The sequence below is a fragment of the Oncorhynchus kisutch genome, linkage group LG6 (genome assembly GCF_002021735.2).
Source record: "Oncorhynchus kisutch isolate 150728-3 linkage group LG6, Okis_V2, whole genome shotgun sequence".
Lineage (NCBI taxonomy): Eukaryota > Metazoa > Chordata > Actinopteri > Salmoniformes > Salmonidae > Oncorhynchus > Oncorhynchus kisutch.
In genome coordinates this window covers 16,783,872-16,805,914 of record NC_034179.2, presented here as the reverse complement: position 1 = coordinate 16,805,914, position 22,043 = coordinate 16,783,872, and the positions used below count along the sequence as shown (strand labels likewise).

At 42.2% G+C, this 22,043-nt stretch overlaps 1 protein-coding gene across 1 annotated transcript in view; it reads right to left on the bottom strand.

Moving 5' to 3' along the window:
- The window catches only part of LOC109877835 (soluble lamin-associated protein of 75 kDa), a 31,968-nt gene that overhangs the window by 7,782 nt on the left and 2,143 nt on the right, over positions 1 to 22,043 (bottom strand). Inside the window, exons 2-6 of the mRNA XM_031825900.1 lie at positions 12,555 to 12,691; positions 12,371 to 12,470; positions 12,039 to 12,124; positions 11,107 to 11,280; positions 9,659 to 9,878 (exon numbers count right to left, since the gene is read on the bottom strand). Coding sequence (XP_031681760.1) covers positions 9,659 to 9,878; positions 11,107 to 11,280; positions 12,039 to 12,124; positions 12,371 to 12,470; positions 12,555 to 12,689 — 715 coding nt within the window. The 5' untranslated portion in view covers positions 12,690 to 12,691. The remainder of the gene's footprint in view (positions 1 to 9,658; positions 9,879 to 11,106; positions 11,281 to 12,038; positions 12,125 to 12,370; positions 12,471 to 12,554; positions 12,692 to 22,043) is intronic.

The following is a 22,043-nucleotide window of genomic DNA, read 5'->3' as shown; positions in this document are numbered from 1 at the left end:
TTGAATCATTAAAAAGTCATTAAAAACAACCAAAATCCATTAGATTACCCAATAACCCAACAAGGACTAAATGAAAAGCTCATATCTATAAAATCAAAGAAGGCTTGTGGTCGACAGAACAGCAGAAATGAAATGCTGAAGAGCAGCACAACGGAGTTGCAAAATGCTGCGCTTAAACTGTTCAACATATTAACCTGTCTGCTTCCCTGATGTCTGGAACCAGGGGCTCATCTCCCCTATCCACAAAAGTAGAGACAAATCAGACCCCAATAATTACAAGGAAATCTGTGTAAACAGCAACTTGGGAAAGGTTTTCTGTAGCATTTTGAACTCAAGAATTCAAAACTTCTGTTAAGAAAAAAAGAGTAATAAGTAAAATGTCAATTTGGCTTTCTCCCCAACCACCGCACTACTGACCACATATACACCTTACACTCATTAATAAACACCACCTCACTACTGACCACATATACACCTTACACTCATTAATAAAACACAACCTCACTACTGACCACATATACACCTTACACTCATTAATAAACACCACCTCACTACTGACCACATATACACCTTACACTCATTAATAAACACCACCTCACTACTGACCACATATACACCTTACACTCATTAATAAACACCACCTCACTACTGACCACATATACACCTTACACTCATTAATAAACACCACCTCACTACTGACCACATACACACCTTACACTCATTAATAAACACCACCTCACTACTGACCATACAGTGCCTTGCGAAAGTATTCGGCCCCCTTGAACTTTGCGACCTCTTGCCACATTTCAGGCTTCAAACATAAAGATATAAAACTGTATTTTTTTGTGAAGAATCAACAAGTGGGACACAATCATGAATTGGAACGACATTTATTGGATATTTCAAACTTTAACAAATCAAAAACTGAAAAATTGGGCGTGCAAAATTATTCAGCCCCTTTACTTTCAGTGCAGCAAACTCTCTCCAGAAGTTCAGTGAGGATCTCTGAATGATCCAATGTTGACCTAAATGACTAATGATGATAAATACAATCCACCTGTGTGTAATCAAGTCTCCGTATAAATGCACCTGCACTGTGATAGTCTCAGAGGTCCGTTAAAAGCACAGAGAGCATCATGAAGAACAAGGAACACACCAGGCAGGTCCGAGATACTGTTGTGAAGAAGTTTAAAGCCGGATTTGGATACAAAAAGATTTCCCAAGCTTTAAACATCCCAAGGAGCACTGTGCAAGCGATAATATTGAAATGGAAGGAGTATCAGACCACTGCAAATCTACCAAGACCTGGCCGTCCCTCTAAACTTTCAGCTCATACAAGGAGAAGACTGATCAGAGATGCAGCCAAGAGGCCCATCATCACTCTGGATGAACTGCAGAGATCTACAGCTGAGGTGGGAGACTCTGTCCATAGGACAACAATCAGTCGTATATTGCACAAATCTGGCCTTCATGGAAGAGTGGCAAGAAGAAAGCCATTTCTTCAAGATATCCATAAAAAGTGTCGTTTAAAGTTTGCCACAAGCCACCTGGGAGACACACCAAACATGTGGAAGAAGGTGCTCTGGTCAGATGAAACCAAAATTGAACTTTTTGGCAACAATGCAAAACGTTATGTTTGGCGTAAAAGCAACACAGCTCATCACCCTGAACACACCATCCCCACTGTCAAACATAGTGGTGGCAGCATCATGGTTTGGGCCTGCTTTTCTTCAGCAGGGACAGGGAAGATGGTTAAAATTGATGGGAAGATGGATGGAGCCAAATACAGGACCATTCTGGAAGAAAACCTGATGGAGTCTGCAAAAGACCTGAGACTGGGACGGAGATTTGTCTTCCAACAAGACAATGATCCAAAACATAAAGCAAAATCTACAATGGAAAGGTTCAAAAATAAACATATCTAGGTGTTAGAATGGCCAAGTCAAAGTCCAGACCTGAATCCAATCGAGAATCTGTGGAAAGAACTGAAAACTGCTGTTCACAAATGCTCTCCATCCAACCTCACTGAGCTTGAGCTGTTTTGCAAGGAGGAATGGGAAAAAAATTCGGTCTCTCGATGTGCAAAACTGATAGAGACATACCCCAAGCGACTTACAGCTGTAATCGCAGCAAAAGGTGGCGCTACAAAGTATCTTAAGGGGGCTGAATAATTTTGCACGCCCAATTTTTCAGTTTTTGATTTGTTAAAAAAGTTTGAAATATCCAATAAATGTCGTTCCACTTCATGATTGTGTCCCACCTGTTGTTGATTCTTCACAAAAAAATACAGTTTTATATCTTTATGTTTGAAGCCTGAAATGTGGCAAAAGGTCGCAAAGTTCAAGGGGGCCGAATACTTTTGCGAGGCACTGTATATACCTTACACACTCATTAATAAACATCACCTCACTACTGACCACATATACACCTAACACTCATTAATAAACACCACCTCACTACTGACCATATATACACCTAACACTCATTAATAAACATCACCTCACTACTGACCATATATACACCTAACACTCATTAATAAACATCACCTCACTACTGACCATATATATACACACTCATTAATAAACATCACCTCACTACTGACCACATATACACCTAACACTAATTAATAAACACCACCTCACTACTGACCACATATACACCTAACACTAATTAATAAACATCACCTCACTACTGACCATATATACGCACACTAATTAATAAACACCACCGCACTACTGACCATATATACACACACACACTCATTGTTACGGATACCATTATCCTGTGTGTGTGTGTGTGTATCCTGTGTTCTTTTCTCTCCTTCTCCCCTCACAGGTGAAAATCATCACTCCCCAATCAGTCACCAATCCAATCATCAATCAGAAGACACACCTCCTCCTGTTTCCTACCCTATCACAGTTCCTTTCCCTTGGTTTAAAAACCCTGTCAGTTGTTTGCTCTAGAGCTCAATCTCTCTGTAAATGCCATGTCTGTAGGTCTCTGCGTTTCACTCTCTTTGTGAATTAACCTCTCTTTTGTTTGAGCACCTCCATAGCACTTTGTCCTCACCTGTGAGTATTGTTTTTGGTTATGGTGTTTGTGTTTGTTTACTGGTGGGAAAAGGGGAAACCAAGACAAGTCGCCCATGGGCATACACTACCCGTAGGTAGACTTTGTTAAATACACTAGTTAGAACTGGGCGGACCACCCACTGTATTTTTGGTTAGTTAGTTAGCTGTTGTTAAAGTAGGCTAGTCTAGCTTAGGGGTGTTTTTGAATACTTATTGTTTCTTTCCTTGGGTCCAGCTCAGCCCCTTTTCCTGCTCTCCCCCATTACCGTGTGTTTACAAATAAACCTTGAGTTTGACGGTAGATTTCAGTTGTCCTGGTTATTTCATTCACACTTTTACTTTGTCACTATTATAATTTGCCTGAGTTATGTTACGGGTCTCATTACCATCCCCCCTAGACTGTCGGGCCAAAAGGGATTCGTAACACTCATTAATAAATATCACCTCACTACTGACCATATATACACACACACACTAATTAATAAACACCACCTCACTACTGACCATAAAAACACCTTATACACACTCATTAATAAACACGTCCACCACCTCACTACTGACCATATATACACACTAATTAATAAACACCACCGCACTACTGACCATATATACACCTAACACTCATTAATAAACACCACCTCACTACAGACCATAAAAACACCTTATACACATTAATAAACACCACCTCACTACTGACCACATATACACCTAACACTCATTAATAAACACCACCACACTACTGACCATATATACACACACTAATTAATAAACACCACCTCACTACTGACCATATATACACACACTAATTAATAAACACCACCTCACTACTGACCATATATACACACACTAATTAGTAAACACCACCTCACTACTGACCATATATACACCTAACACTCATTAATAAACACCACCTCACTACTGACCATATATACACACTCATTAATAAACACCACCGCACTACTGACCATATATACACACACTAATTAATAAACACCACCTCACTACTGACCATATATACACTCATTAATAAACACCACCTCACTACTGACCATATATACACCTTACACTCATTAATAAACACCACCTCACTACTGACCATATATACACACTCATTAATAAACACCACCTCACTAATGACCATATATACACCTTACACTCATTAATAAACACCACCGCACTACTGACCATATATACACACACTAATTAATAAACACCACCTCACTACTGACCATATATACACACTCATTAATATACACCACCTCACTACTGACCATATATACACACCTTACACTCATTAATAAACACCACCTCACTACTGACCATATATACACACCTTACACTCATTAATAAACACCACCTCACTACTGACCATATATACACCTTACACTCATTAATAAACACCACCGCACTACTGACCATATATACACACACTAATTAATAAACACCACCTCACTACTGACCATATATACACACACTAATTAATAAACACCACCTCACTACTGACCATATATACACACCACCTCACTACTGACCATATATATACACACTCATTAATAAACACCACCTCACTACTGACCACATATACACCTAACACTCATTAATAAACACCACCTCACTACTGACCATATATACACACACTAATTAATAAACACCACCTCACTACTGACCATATATACACACACTAATTAGTAAACACCACCTCACTACTGACCATATATACACACTCATTAATAAACACCACCTCACTACTGACCATATATACACACTCATTAATAAACACCTCACTACTGACCATATATACACCCACTAATTAATAAACACCACCTCACTACTGACCATATATATACACACACACTCATTAATAAACACCACCTCACTACTGACCATATATATACACACACACTCATTAATAAACACCACCTCACTACTGACCATATATATACACACACTCATTAATAAACACCACCTCACTACTGACCATATATATACACACACTCATTAATAAACACCACCTCACTACTGACCATATATATACACACACTCATTAATAAACACCACCTCACTACTTAACTTTCACTGCTATGTGGATGACACACAGCTGTACATTTCAATGAAACATGGCGAAGCCCCAAAATTGCCCTTGCTAGAAGCATGTGTTTCAGACATAAGGAAGTGGATGGCTGCAAACTTTCTACTTTTAAATTCGGACAAAACAGAGATGCTTGTTCTAGGTCCCAAGAAACAAAGAGATCTTCTGTTGAATCTGACAATTAATCTTAATGGTTGTACAGTCGTCTCAAATAAAACTGTGAAGGACCTCGGCGTTACTCTGGACCCTGATCTCTCTTTTGAAGAACATATCAAGACCATTTCAAGGACAGCTTTTTTCCATCTATTTAACATTGCAAAAATCAGAAACTTTCTGTTCAAAAATGATGCAGAAAAATTTATCCATGCTTTTGTCACTTCTAGGTTAGACTACTGCAATGCTCTACTTTTCGGCTACCCGGATAAAGCACTAAATAAACTTCAGTTGGTGCTAAATACGGCTGCTAGAATCCTGACTGGAACCCAAAAAAATGATCATATTACTCCAGTGCTAGCCTCTCTACACTGGCTTCCTGTCAAAGCAAGGGCTGATTTCAAGGTTTTACTGCTAACCTACAAAGCATTACATGGGCTTGCTCCTACCTCTCTCTCTGATTTGGTCCTGCCGTACATACCTACACGTACGCTACGGTCACAAGACGCAGGCCTCCTAATTGTCCCTACAATTTCTAAGCAAACAGCTGGAGGCAGGGCTTTCTCCTATAGTGCTCCATTTTTATGGAACGGTTTGCCTACCCATGTCAGAGACGCAAACTCGGTCTCAACCTTTAAGTCTTTACTGAAGACTCATCTCTTCAGTGGGTCATATGATTGAGTGTAGTGTGGCCCAGGAGTGGGAAGGTGAACAGAAAGGCTCTGGAGCAACGAACCGCCCTTGCTGTCTCTGCCTGGCCGGTTCCCCTCTTTCCACTGGGATTCTCTGCCTCTAACCCTATTACAGGGGCTGAGTCACTGGCTTACTGGGGCTCTCTCATGCCGTCCCTGGAAGGGGTGCGTCACCTGAGTGGGTTGATTCACTGATGTGGTCATCCTGTCTGGGTTGGCGCCCCCCCTTGGGTTGTGCCATGGCGGAGATCTTTGTGGGCTATACTCGGCCCTGTCTCAGGATGGTAAGTTGGTGGTTGAAGATATCCCTCTAGTGGTGTGGGGGCTGTGCTTTGGCAAAGTGGGTGGGGTTATATCCTTCCTGTTTGGCCCTGTCCGGGGGTGTCCTCGGATGGGTCCACAGTGTCTCCTGACCCCTCCTGTCTCAGCCTCCAGTATTTATGCTGCAGTAGTTTGTGTGTTGGGGGGGCTAGGGTCAGTTTGTTATATCTGGAGTACTTCTCCTGTCCTATTCGGTGTCCTGTGTGAATCTAAATGTGCGTTCCCCAATTCTCTCCTTCTCTCTTTCTTTCTCTCTCTCGGAGGACCTGAGCCCTAGGACCCCAGTCCACCTGGCCGAGCTGCTGCTCCAGTTTCAACTGTTCTGCCTTCTTATTATTCGAACATGCTGGTCATTTATGAACATTTGAACATCTTGGCCATGCTCTGTTATAATCTCCACCCGGCACAGCCAGAAGAGGACTGGCCACCCCACATAGCCTGGTTCCTCTCTAGGTTTCTTCCTAGGTTTTGGCCTTTCTAGGGAGTTTTTCCTAGCCACCGTGCTTCTACACCAGCATTGCTTGCTGTTTGGGGGTTTAGGCTGGGTTTCTGTACAGCACTTTGAGATATCAGCTGATGTACGAAGGGCTATATAAATAAATTTGATTTGACTACTGACCATATATACACACCTAACACTCATTAATAAACATCACCTCACTACTGACCATATATACACCTAACACTCATTAATAAACATCACCTCACTACTGACCACATATACACCTTACACTCATTAATAAACATCACCTCACTACTGACCACATATACACACACTAATTAATAAACACCACCTCACTACTGACCACATATACACCTAACACTAATTAATAAACATCACCTCACTACTGACCATATATACACACACACACACTCATTGTTACGGATACCATTATCCTGTGTGTGTGTGTGTGTGTATCCTGTGTTCTTTTCTCTCCTTCTCCCCTCACAGGTGAAAATCATCACTCCCCAATCAGTCACCAATCCAATCATCAATCAGACGACACACCTCCTCCTGTTTCCTACCCTATCACAGTTCCTTTCCCTTGGTTTAAAAACCCTGTCAGTTGTTTGCTCTAGAGCTCAATCTCTCTGTAAATGCCATGTCTGTAGGTCTCTGCGTTTCACTCTCTTTGTGAATTAACCTCTCTTTTGTTTGAGCACCTCCATAGCACTTTGTCCTCACCTGTGAGTATTGTTTTTGGTTATGGTGTTTGTGTTTGTTTACTGGTGGGAAAAGGGGAAACCAAGACAAGTCGCCCATGGGCATACACTACCCGTAGGTAGACTTTGTTAAATACACTAGTTAGAACTGGGCGGACCACCCACTGTATTTTTGGTTAGTTAGTTAGCTGTTGTTAAAGTAGGCTAGTCTAGCTTAGGGGTGTTTTTGAATACTTATTGTTTCTTTCCTTGGGTCCAGCTCAGCCCCTTTTCCTGCTCTCCCCCATTACCGTGTGTTTACAAATAAACCTTGAGTTTGACGGTAGATTTCAGTTGTCCTGGTTATTTCATTCACACTTTTACTTTGTCACTATTATAATTTGCCTGAGTTATGTTACGGGTCTCATTACCATCCCCCCTAGACTGTCGGGCCAAAAGGGATTCGTAACACTCATTAATAAATATCACCTCACTACTGACCATAAAAACACCTTATACACACACATTAATAAACACGTCCACCACCTCACTACTGACCATATATGCACCTTATACACACTAATTAACAAACACCACCTCACTACTGACCATATATATATATACACACTAATTAATAAACACCACCGCACTACTGACCATATATACACCTTATACACACTCATAAACACCACCTCACTACTGACCATATATACACACTAATTAATAAACACCACCTCACTACTGACCATATATACACACTAATTAACAAACACCACCTCACTACTGACCATATATACACCTTATACTCATTAACACCACCTCACTACTGACCATATATACACCTTACACTCATTAATAAACACCACCGCACTACTGACCATATATACACACACTAATTAATAAACACCACCTCACTACTGACCATATATACACACACTAATTAATAAACACCACCTCACTACTGACCATATATACACACACTAATTAATAAACACCACCACACTACTGAACATATATACACATAAATTAATAAGCAAGTCCTTTCAACAAATCTTTTCAACATTTATATCAATGAATTAGCAGACATGTTGGTCCAGTCTCCAGCCCCAGGACTCACACTATTTCACACAGAGGTAAAAATGCCTGCTATATGCTGATGATTTGGTACTTCTATCACCAACCAAAGAAGGTCTTCAACAGAACCTTAACATTCTAGAGCAATATTGCCATAAATTGGGCCCTGGCAGTAAATAAAAAAACGAAATGAAAATCATGATTTTCCAGAAAAAAACCAGGATGTCAGAAACAGAAATATAAATTTGCCCTGAACAACACAATAATTGAACACACTAAAAATGACTCGTACCTTGGTCTGACCATATCTGCATCGGGAGACTTTAATATGGCAGTGAATGCACTCAAAGAAAAAGCAGACACAGCGCATTGTACGCAGTAAAAATTAAATTACTCAAAATCAACATCCCAATTAGAATTTGGACCAAAATATTTGACAGTGTAATCCTACCAATAGCTCTTTACGGAAGCGAGGTTTGGGGCCCACTCAATAAACTGGACTTTAAAATGTGGGACAAACATCCAATTGAATCCCTACATGCAGAATTCTGTCGGAAAATTCTACAAGTCCAGAGAAATACACCAACTAATGCGTGTCGGGCAGAACTGGGCCGCTTTCCACTGGTAATGAAAATACAGAAAATATCTAATTTTTTGGCTACATCTAAATTCAAGTCCAAATTCAAGTCTGCAATTTAAAAGCACTTCAAACCCAAACTGATCCACAAAGAATTTGAAAACATCCCCGATTTTGATAAGCTCCCATATCAACTGGGTGAAATACAGTGTGCCATCACAGCAGCAAGATTTATGACCTGTTGCCACAAGAAAAGGGCAACCAGTGAAGAACAAACACCATTGTAAATACAACCCATATTTATGTTTGTTTATTTTCCATTTTGTACTTTAATCATTTGCACATCGTTACAACACTGTATACATACACAAATGACATCTGTAATGTCTTTATTCTTTTGGAACTTCTATGAGTGTAATGTTTACTGTTCATTTCACTTTTGTATATTATTCTACTTCACTTGCTTTGGCAATGTTAACACATGTTTCCCATGCCAATAAAACCCATTGAATTGAATAGATAGACTACTACCACTGACCTTTATACATGGTTAGAGAGAGAGGGTACTTCAGGCCGAGCTGGTCATCTTTGAAAGAGTCCACAAAGTCCTCCAGCATCTGCAGACCATGACGGTTTCCACGATGACACTTCCTGATAAAGATGGAGTCCATAACAGGCAGCTGGTAGCGTTGGGTTACAAAGCCATTACACAAGCTGTCTGGAGAGAGAGGAAGAGATTCTGTTAGTTCATGTCTTGAAAGTAGAGGTCAACCGATCAATCGGAATGGCTGATTAATTAGGGCCGATTTCAAGTTCATAACAATCGGTATTTTTGGACACAGATTTTGCAGATTTTACACCTTTATTTAATCTTTATTTAACTAGGCAAGTCAGTTAAGAACACATTCTTATTTTCAATGACAGCCTAGGAACGGTGGGTTAACTGCCTTGGTCAGGGGCAGAACGACAGATTTTCACCTCGTCAGCTCGGGGGACCCAATCTTGCAACCTTACAGTTAACTAGTCCAACGCAATAACGACCGTTGCACTCCACAGGGAGACTGACTGCCTGTTACGTGAATGCAGTAAGCCAAGGTAAGTTGCTAGCTAGCATTAAATTTCTTATAAAAAGCAATCAATCATAATGACTAGTTAATTACACATGGTTGATGATATTAATAGATATTATCTAGCGTGTCCTGCGTTGCGTATAATCTGACTAGGCATACAAGCATACAAGTATCGAAGTATCTGACTGAGCGGTGGTAGGCAGAAGCAGGCGCGAAACATTCATTCAAACAGCACTTTCGTGCCTTTTGCCAGCAGCTCTTCGTTGTACATCATGCATTGCGCTGTTTATGACTTCAAGCCTATCAACTCCCGAGATGAGGCTGGTGTAACCGAAGTGAAATGGCTGGCTAGTTAGCGCGCGCTAATAGCGTTTCAAATGTCACTCGCTCTGAGCCTTGGGGTGGTTGTTTCCCTTGCTCTGCATGGGTAACGCTGCTTCGAGGGTGGCTGTTGTCGTTGTGTTCCTGGTTCGAGCCCAGGGAGGAGCGAGGAGAGGGACGGAAGCTATACTGTTACACTGGCAATACTAAAGTGCCTATAAGGACATCCAATAGTCAAAAGTTAATGAAATACAAATGATAGAGGGAAATAATCCTATAATTCCTATAATCACTACAACCTAAAACTTCTTACCTGGGAATATTGAAGACTCATGTTAAAAGGAACCACCAGCTTTCATATGTTCTCATGTTCTGAGCAAGGAACTGAAACGTTAGCTTTCTTACATGGCACATATTGCACTTTTACTTTCTTCTCCAACACTTTGTTTTTACATTATTTAAACCAAATTGAACATGTTTCATTATTTATTTGAGGCTAAATTGATTTTATTGATGTATTATATTAAGTTAAAATAAGTGTTAATTCAGTATTGTTGTAATTGTCATTATTACAAATAAATTAAAACATTTAAAATAAAAATCTGCCTATTAAATCGGTATCGGCTTTTTGGGTCCTTTTTGGGTCCTCCAATATCCGGTGGTTCTGTCCGTGGCACAGGAAGGGCACCTCAGGTTTGTCTATCTCACCCACGCGGTACACGATACGGTTCAGAATGTACAGGACGATCCGCTCACCAAGACTCCTCACCTGGGACACACACGCAGATAAAGACTGTCACTTAATGAAATGTTAAGGTAACACACACACACACAACTCTCCTCTGAAGTTTTTACATGAAACACACTGAACACACTTTCCTCTCTGCTCAATTGACATGCACTCTAGTAGGACACACGTGAATCAGAAGTACCTTGGCTCAGTACATGGCATAAGTAGTCTTTCACCTCCCACATAAATGTTGGAAGTGACTGTTTTTACAGCTCTGTAGCTCTGCCAAACAGAATAGAACTGATATTTAACTGTGGGTTTGGATCATGAACACTGTTCCTGAACACTGTTCCTAGTTTTATACCACCGTAACACACTTCCCACCAGTATGTATGTGGGTCTGTCTCTACATGTGCACGCTGTGCGTTTCTCTATTGTTCGATACTAATCAGAACCATTTGCTGGGCAAACTGACAGAAACACACACACGCAACACATGCAGAGGTTGAGATTCTGTTCAAAACAATGTCATTATGCATTTCATTGGGTTGATAAACATGCCAGGTTAGTTTGTGTCTGTGTGCTCTCAGTCATGTTGTTGTAGGATCCTGTGTGTCCTCCCTCATATCCCGTCAGACTGAGCCTCTCCTCACACCAGATAGACAAACCCAATATCCTACCTCTACAGAGTCGGTTTGTGACACCTTGTGTTTGTGTGTTTCAATGTGCTAGCTTTATGTTTCTCGATGTGTCAACTCAACAATCATCTCGTGTTGTATGTGTTGCAGTTTGTGAACCTTGAGGAGGCCAGTTCTGGAGGGGTCGGAGGTTCTGAGGATGTCCTCGACAGACCACCACTGACCCGCCAGAAACAAAGCTACCGCTGGAGGGAGAGAGAGACAGAGAATTAGAGTTAGATGAGTATGACATCTGGTTACAATCCAAACGTGTCTCTGTAAAATATAAACCCCCAGACATTGAAACTTTTCGATCTGATGTGTGTAAGCTTGTAGCTTTAAATAAAAGAGCGTACATCCATCTATGTGGTGGAAACAACCAGCTTACACTGTGACTGTATCAACAGACAGACGAGGCTAGAGACTCGTTCTGTGCTGAGGAAGAGATGTACCTGTGAGCTGGTCCTCTGGGGCGAACAGGGCCAGAATCTTATGCTTCAGGTCTCCTCCATAGATGGGAACAAAACCAACATTACACAGACTGATACAGATCTGAGGGAGAGCCAGAGAGACATGGGGTTAGAGTCAATTAAACAAACCATGCATGTAGTACTGTAGGTGTGTTTGTGTGACTACCATTCTGTGGCTGGGCAGGGTAAAGCTCTCGGCCTTGTCGGGGATGATGTATCGTAGCTGGGTCATGTAGCCCTCTGCTGCCTGCTCCTCCTCCTCAAGTCTCACTGATCCCAACACGTCCACAGGGAACTCCATCCCTACAGGGCAGGGGTCACATCTCAGTGGTCAGAGTCACTCAACATGCCAAACAAAATACACAAGTCTATCACTAACACACAGGGAATGATTCCTTTTGCACAAGCAAAACTTGGTACCTGTATTCTGTTTTCCTCTAGGCCCAATGCCTTGTCCTCATCATACCCAAAATAAACCCAATCAATTCAAATGGAATTACACAATGTCCAATCAGACAAGGACTGCACAATAAAAACCATGCTATTCTGATGTTACTATGAAATCAACACTTCAGTGACACTTCCAATGCTGCCCTCCCTGGAAGAAACAAACTGACTTATAGAACACCTATGAGTGTCTTAAATTCACGGTGTGCCAGAGTGTGTTCAGAGCTTGGTTAGATTGTCCCGTTTGTAATGTCAGAGCAGCTCTTGGAGCGTTGGGTTCATCTGAGCATTTTGACCTCATAACGACAGTCAAGCACCCAAGCTAAGTGGCTAAAAGTTGGTTAGCTTACTAGCATTTCCAGACACAAATGAGAAAACAGCTCACTCTGACCATTTTACTCAACCTCCCTTCTATCTCTGCTAGGGCATGTTATTTAGAGCATTGGTGACCAACTGTGCTGCTGACTGACGATTTGGAAACGTTTACTGCCACCGGTCATATTTTAGGGTATTGCACATTTGTAAATGCATCTATTATTCTGAGCTCTGTCACACTCAGATGAGAGCGCTCTGAAAATCAGAGTAGATTGCCAGAGTGAATTTACAAACGCACCCTACATATAAAACCCTCAACATGGACTACAAATAGGACATGCCACTTCCATCCGTGGTCCTCCGTAGCTCAGTCGGTAGAGCACGGCACTTGTGGGTTCGATACCTGGGCCCGCCCATTGTAAAAATGTATGCACGCATGACTGTAAGTAAGTCACTTTGGATAAAAGCGTCTGCTAAATGGCATATGCAGTGTATTCGGAAACTATTCAGACCATGATTTTATCCACATTTTTCTTCTAAAATGTATTAAAATTGTTGTTCCCCCCTCAATCTACACACAATACCCCGTAATGACAAAGCAAAAACATGGTTTGTAGACATTTTTGCAAATGTATTAAAAATAACAAACTGAAATATCACATTTTATAAGTATTCAGAACCTTTACTCAGTAATTTGTTGAAGCAGCTTTGGCAGCGATTACAGCCGAGAGTCTTCTTGGGTATGAGGCTACAAGCTTGGCAAACCTGTATTTGGGGGGTTTCTCCCATTCTTCTCTGCAAATCCTCTCAAGCTCTGTCGGGGTAGATGGGGAGCATTGCTGCACAGCTATTTTCAGGTCTCTCCAGAGATGTTAGATTGGGTTCAAGTCTGGGCTCTGGCTGGGCCACTCACTCAGAAACTTTTCCCGAAGCCACTCCTGCATTGTCTTCGATGTGTGTTAAGGGTCGTTGTCCTTTTGGAAGGTGAACCTTTGCCCCAGTCCAAGGTCCTGAGCTTGTTGGAGCAGGTTTTCAATGTCTCTGTATTTTGCTCTGTTCATCTTTGCCTCGATCCTGACTAGTCTCTGAGTCGCTGCTGCTGTAAAACATACCCACAGCATGATGATGCCACTACCATGCATCACTGTAGGGATGGTGCCAAGTTTCTTCCAGACCTGACACTTGGCATTCAGGCCAAAGAGTTCAATCTTGGTTTCATCATATCAGAGAATAATGTTTCTCATTGTCAGAGTCCTTTAGGTGCCTCTTGGCAAACTCCAAGCAGGAGTTGTGCCTTTTAATGATGTTTTTTTTTAAAGGTACTCCTCCCCACATCTGTGCCTCAAAACAATCCTGTCTCTGAGCTCTACGGACAATTATTTCGACTTCATGGCTTGGTTTTTGCTCTGACATGCACTATCAACTGTGGGACCTTATATAGACAGGTGTGTGCCTTTCCAAATCATGTCCAATCAATTGAATTTGCCACAGGTGGACTCCAATCAAGTTGTAAAAACATCTCAACGATGATCAAATGGAAAAGACCGGGCTCTGGCTAGGCTACTCAAGGACATTCAGAGACTTGTCCCGAAGCCACTCCTGTGTTGTCCTGGCAGTGTGCTTAGGGTCGTTGTCATGTTGGAAGGTGAACCTTCACCCCAGTCGGAGGTCCTGAGCACTCTGGAGCAGGTTTTCATCAAGGATCTCTCTGTACTTTGCTCCATTGATCTTTCCCTCGATCCTGACTAGTCTATTCCTCCAGGGGGTTAGAGATGGGGCCGGGCAGCTTAGAAAGCAGACTAACTGCTTCTCGCTCTCTGAATCAGTCTCCAAACCGGCAGTTGGAGAGGATTACAATTAGAGAGAAGACTTGACTATCTACTGCCAATGTGCCCTTAAGCAAGTGTTGCTCTGCGGTTCACCCAGTGCTCTGTGTATGTGACAGGATGTTACTGTGCTTCATGACATTACTGTGTAAACGTTAGGGAAAAAGACACTCACCCAAAGTAACTATAGGCCGACTTGAGGCAGCCTTGAGCCCCCACTACCTTTCTAGGGCCCTAATAAAATCTGCGATGCGGAGAACGTGGACGTAATCATGCAATACAGACATTAAAATGGAATTCAACAATATTCATAATTGCATTGAACTTAGTAGGGAATTAACTAAAAGTATTTAAAATTACATTTGGAATGATTCTGTACACTATACTTTCTTGTTTTGTCACAAACTGAAATGAGACAAATCTGAATTTTAGCAACCAGGAAATGACGGAGCGATATCTGCATAGTGCATCTAACTACAAAAAGTAGCCTATGCTTACCTGGCAGAATGATAGGGTTATTTGCATCAGTCCAATGGATATTTGTTTTGCAAATTCTACCATCACCTGTGCACTACAAAAACACTGCTAAACTACAGCCTTTTGCTGGTGCATAGAAAATAGTAAAATTAAAGAAAAACACTTGAATGAGTTGGTGTCTAAACTTTTGACTGGTACTGGAACTTATATTTTTATTCAGTGAAGTTTGCTCAGAGTTTTTTTTACCCAGAGACTATTATGAGAGCATAAAATTGACAAGCCAAGATAGGATGTTTCCTGCGGAATATAGCAGTCTCAATGGGCATTCAAGGCACACCAGCACAAAGTGCAATGGGGGAAAGATGATAATATAACATTATCTGATGATTGAATTGTAGCTAGCTTTTCTCATGATAATATGTGATAACCTGTCCACGATAAAATGTACAGGCCTGTCATCCGTTAGATCCTTTTGAATGCACTCCTCAAATCCTAAGAATAGCAGGAGTACAACAAAATGACTACACAATGCTCTAAAAACTTTGCTCTGTTCTTTTTTCATTATTCAAAATTGAGTGGTGGCATTATTTGTCTTTATTCAGCTTCATTCAACTACTTTCCTAAATAATTGTACAATTTCCACATGCTTGAGAAACAAATAAATTGACTTGACTTAGTGTTAGCTATGTAATAGATAACAGCATGCCACTAAAAGAGAACAGCTATTATGACCTTCAAGTGTGTTCTCCTTTGTTTATTTCAAATGAATAAACATTTCCTGGTCCCCTTTTACTTGATTTCTCACACAGGTTGAGATGGGAGACGTGCCTACTGTGGACAGTCCACAAGGAAGGGACTCCATGTCTGCTGGAGTAAAAATCACATTCAGAACCAGAATAGAGGACAAGCCTCAGCCGTTGCTGGCAAGTACTCAAAATATGCCATCAATGTTCTGGTTTACACTTGTTGTCATGGGATGCAATCCTTGGCCTATCTAGACAGATATTCATGATAGTCTGGTCAACATGTTCTGTCATATTGGGATGGCAATGCAATCATTGGCCTGTCCAGACATCTATACTAACAAAAGGACAGGTAGCCTAATTGCCACTCCAGGATAGTTTGCTTGACTTGGGGAAAGTGTGTGTGTGTGTGTGTGTGTGTGTGTGGGGGGGGTCTTTGGGGGATGGTGTTCCCTTTCAAGTGATTTTAAGAGTGAAAACCAGAAAAAAAAACTGGGGGAAACAGAAAAACAAAACAGTGAGGACGATTTTTTGAAAAAATGAAAGGGAATCAGGCAAAAAAAAGAAGAGTGTCCTACCTTCCCTGCAGCCAGCTGCTCTACAAGTCTGCACTCTATCCCCCAAGCTCTTTTCTTCATCAGAATAATTTGGTTGCAACCAGTTTGAGCTGGCATGTGTCACTAATGCCTATTGCCTTGGAGGGCTCAGCGCCCCGCCTATATGATCCAAGTTCAAGGTAAACATGTCGATCTTGCACAAGCACACACAAACAACCCAACACCCACATCAGAAACACCAAACAACCCCACACTCACTCTCTCTGAACAGCGCCCCACCCACAGAACATTACCATGGCATTCCAGCCTGGAAATTCCAGACCTTAGCTGTATGTTCAGTTAGGGCGGGTTAACACCCCGGCCTGTGGTCCATTAGAACAGGGTGGAGGGGTGTTAAACTGCCGTGTGTTCCTTTAGGTGTCCACCTGCTTCACATCTGACACAGTTTGTGCAGATATTATGATGCCACTGATATTTTTGTTCATTTTGATCTCCGGTAAGGATATTTGTCATTTATCTTCGGCTGTTCGTGCACACAATTTTTTCCCAAGGCAAACCAAATGTTGGTACCTGAAGTCTAATCCTCTTCATCAAATCAAAGTGTATTTGTCACGTGCGCCGAATACAACAGGTGTAAATCTTACAGTGAAATGCTTACTTACAGGCTCTAACCAATGGTGCGGGGAAAAAAAGGTATATGTGTGTGTGTGTGTGTGTAAGTAAAGAAATAAAACAGTTGACATTTGAAAAAAAGAGTAGCAGGACTATATACAGACACCGTTAGTCAGGCTGATTGAGGTAGTATGTACATGTAGGTATCGTTAAAGTGACTATGCATATAAGATAAACAGAGAGTAGCAGCAGCGTAAGAGAGCGGTTGGGGGGGGGGGGGGGTACACATGCAAATTGTCCGGTTAGCCATTTGGCTACCTGCTCAGGAGTCTTATGGCTTGGGGGTAAAAACTGTTGAGAAGTCTTTTTGTCCTAGACTTGGCACTCCGGTACTGCTTGCCATGCGGTAGTAGAGAGAACAGTCTATGACTGGGGTGGCTGGGGTATTTGACAATTTTCAGGGCCTTCCTCTGACAACGCCTGGTGTAGAGGTCCTGGATGGCAGGCAGCTTTGCCCCAGTGATGTACTGGGCCGTACGCACTACCCTCTGAAGTGCCTTGCGATCGGAGGCCGAGCAATTGCCGGACCATGCAGTGATGCAACCGGTCAGGATGCTCTCTATGTTGCAGCTGTAGAACCTTTTGAGGATCTCAGGACCCATGCCAAATATTTTTAGTTTCCTGTGGGGGAATAGGCTTTGTTCGGCCCTCTTCACGACTGTCTCGTTCATTGGTCAACAGTACTTCCATAAAGTAAGTGTTTGTCGTCATTCAACGATAGATGACTGCAAATGTTTTCACTTGAGAAATACTGCACCAAACATCTTATTTCGAAGTCAAATTGCACGACTGAGCTCCTTGGCAAAAACCTCAAAACTGTCATGAATAGTCGGAATGAATTATCTTAGATTAATTCCGACTATTTTGAGGAAGTATATACAGGCTACAACGTCTCAAGACAGACAAACCGTACTACTGTGTTTTTTTTTCAAGCTAAGGTCTTTTAAGGGTGCATACGTTCGGTTCAGTAACAGAGTTGGGCTTGGCACCAGCCGAACCAAAACATGCAGAAGCCTTTAGGCCAGGGTGGCGATGCCCTGCTGACATTTTGTCTTGCTCCTGGTTTCTACCATGTTACACACTACTGTCACACCAGCGAAATGGGAGTTAGGCAGAGTTTATATCCCTCTTGTTAACTATAGTAGGTTCTTCTTTTCTCAATATGTTGAGGAAAACCTACCGTTGTTCTTGTATGGAGCTGGATGCCAAAATGGGGATGAACTGTGTGTAAGTGATTGTATGCAGTGTAGTATGTGAACTCATATGAGACTTTCATGTTCATATCAGCAGAGACCTAAATAACACCACACTAATGACACGAAAACATCCAATCCAAGTTGGCCATCAGGAACATCCAAATAGAAATAAAAGCCTATCAAATGCACAAACTGTACATACATTGCCTTCGGAAAGTATTCAGACCCCTTGACTTTTTGTTACGTTACAGCCCAATTCTAAAATTGATGAAATAAACAAAAAACATCCTCTGCAATCCACACACACAACACCCCATTATAACAAAGCAAAAACAGGTTGAGAAATGTTACGCAAATGTATAAAAAATGCTAAATCTGAAATACCTTATTTACTTAAGTATTCAGACCCTTTGATATGAGACACGAAATTGAGCTCAGGTGCATTCTGTTCCCATTGATCATCCTTGAGATGTTTCTACAACTTGATCGGAGTCCATCTGTGGTAACTTAAATTGGACATGATTTGGAAAGGCACACCTGTCTATATAAAAAGGTCCCACAGTTGACAGTGCATGTCAGAGCAAAATCCAAGCCATGAGGTAGAAGGAATTGTTCATAGAACTCCAAGAGAGGATGTGTTGAGGCACAGATCTGGGGATGGGCTTCCAGCATTCTTAAATGGAAGAAATGTGTAAACACCAAGACTCTTCGTAGAGCTGGAAGCCCAGCCAAACTGATCAATCGGGGGAGAAGGGCCTTGGTCAGGGAGGTGACCAACAACCCGATGGTCAACACTCTGACAGCACTCTAGAGTTCCCCTGTGGAGATGAGAGAACCTTCCAGGAGGACAACAATCTCTTGAACACTCTACCAAATAAGGCCTTTATGGTAGAGTGGCCACTCCTCAGTAAAAGCCACACGACAGCCCGCTTGGAGTTTGCCAAAAGGCACCTAAAGGACACTCAGACCATGAGAAACAAAATTCTGTGGTCAAACTGAAACCAAAATGGAACTGTTTGGCCTGAATGCCCAGCATCACATCTGAAGGAAACCTGGAACCATCCCTACGGTGAAGCATGGGTGGCAGCATCATGCTGTGGGGATGTTTTTCAGCGGCAGTGACTGGGAGACTAGTCAGGATCGAGGCAAAGATTAATGGAGCAAAGTACAAAGAGATCCTTTATGAAAACCTGCTCCAGAGCGCTCAGGACCTGACTGGGGCAAAGGTTCACCTTCCAACAGGACAATGACCCACAGCACACAGCAACGACGACACAGGAGTGGCTTCACGACAAGCTTCCTAATGTCCTTGAGTGACCCAGCCAGAGCCCGGACTTGAACCTGATCGAACATCTCTGAAGAGACCTGAAAATAGCTGTGCAGCAACGCTCCTCATTCAACCTGACAGAGCTTGAGCGGATCTGCAGAGAAGAAATGGGAGAAACTCCCCAAATACAGGTGTGCCAAGCTTCTAGCATCCTACCCAAGAAGACTCGAGGCTGTAATCACTGCCAAAGGTGCTTCAAAGTACTGAATAAAGGGTCTGAATACTTACGTTTTTTTGTTTTTTTTTATGTTAAAAAATATATATATACACATTTGCAAACATTTCTAAAAACCTGTTTTTGCTTTGTCATTATGGGGTATTGTGTGTAGATTGATGAGAAAAACTTTAATCAATTTTAAAATAAGGCTGTAACCTAACAAAATGTGTGGGGGGGGGGGGGGGGGGGGAAATCAGGGGGTCTGAATACTTTCCGAAGGCACTGTACCCGCTGTAGTTAACCCTTGGCTCGCACTACGTGTGTGTGTCCTGCTGTACATGCGTGTGTGCGCGTGTAGCATACAGTTGAAGTCGGAAGTTTACATACCTTTGCCAAATACATTTCAACTCCGTTTTTTACAATTCCTGACATTTAATCCTAGTAAAAATTCCCTGTTTTAGGTCAGTTACTTTATTTTAATAATGTGAAATGTCAGAATATTTGTAGAGAGAATTATTTATTTCAGCTTTTATTTATTTCATCACATTCCCAGTGGGTCAGAAGTGTACATACACTCAATTAGCATTTGATAGCATTGCCTTCAAATTGTTTAACTTGGGTCAAATGTTTCGGGTAGCCTTACACAAGCTGCCCACAATAAGTTGGGTGAATTTTGGCCCATTCCTCCTGACAGAGCTGGTGTAATTGAGTCAGGTTTGTAGGCTGTGGTGTCCCATGGTGTTTTTACTTGCGTACTATTGTTTGTACAGGTGAATGTGGTACCTTCAGGCGTTTGGAAATAGGCCTTGAAATACATCCACAGCTACACCTTCAATTGACTCAAATTATGTGAATTAGCCTATCAGAAGCTTCTAAAGCCATGACATCATTTTTTGGCATTTTCCAAGCAGTTTAAAGGAACACTCAACTTAGTGTATGTAAACTTCTGACCCACTGGAATTGTGATACAGTGAATTATAAGTGAAATAATCTGACTGTAAACAATTGTTGGAAAAATTACTTGTGTCATGCCCAAAGTAGATGTCCTAACCGACTTGCCAAAACTATAGCTTGTTAACAAGAAATTTGTGGAGTGGTTGAAAAACGAGTTTTAATGACTCCAACCAAAGTGTATGTAAACTTCCCGACATCAACTGTACATTACCTAATGATGGTAATAGTAATAGGGGTAGTGCAGGAAACAGACACCCAATCGGGGCCTCAGAGCTGGCTCCTAGGTACGTATACAATGTGTGATGTCACAGCAGATGTAGGATTACCCACCATGCAAACAGTAAATAGTGTGTGTGCACTCAGACAGGCAAATGTGGAGGTGCAAAATCAAGGAGCAATTTAGATTGTTTCAATATACCCCACATACAGCCCCTCTGGCTGGGTAGTGGTAGGGCCAGCTCAACCCTATGGGTCTTCCCTCTACCCCACATACAGCCCCTCTGGCTGGGTAGTGGTAGGGCCAGCTCAACCCTATGGGTCTTCCCTCTACCCCACATACAGCCTCCTCTGGCTGGGTAGTGGTAGGGCCAGCTCAACCCTATGGGTCTTCCCTCTACCCCACATACAGCCTCCTCTGGCTGGGTAGTGGTAGGGCCAGCTCAACCCTATGGGTCTTCCCTCTACCCCACATACAGCCTCCTCTGGCTGGGTAGTGGTAGGGCCAGCTCAACCCTATGAGTCTTCCCTCTACCCCACATACAGCCTCCTCTGGCTGGGTAGTGGTAGGGCCAGCTCAACCCCACATAGAGCCTCCTCTGGCTGGGTAGTGGTAGGGCCAGCTCAACCCTATGGGTCTTCCCTCTACCCCACATACAGCCTCCCCTGGCTGTGTAGTGGTAGGGCCAGCTCAACCCCACATAGAGCCTCCTCTGGCTGGGTAGTGGTAGGGCCAGCTCAACCCTATGGGTCTTCCCTCTACCCCAC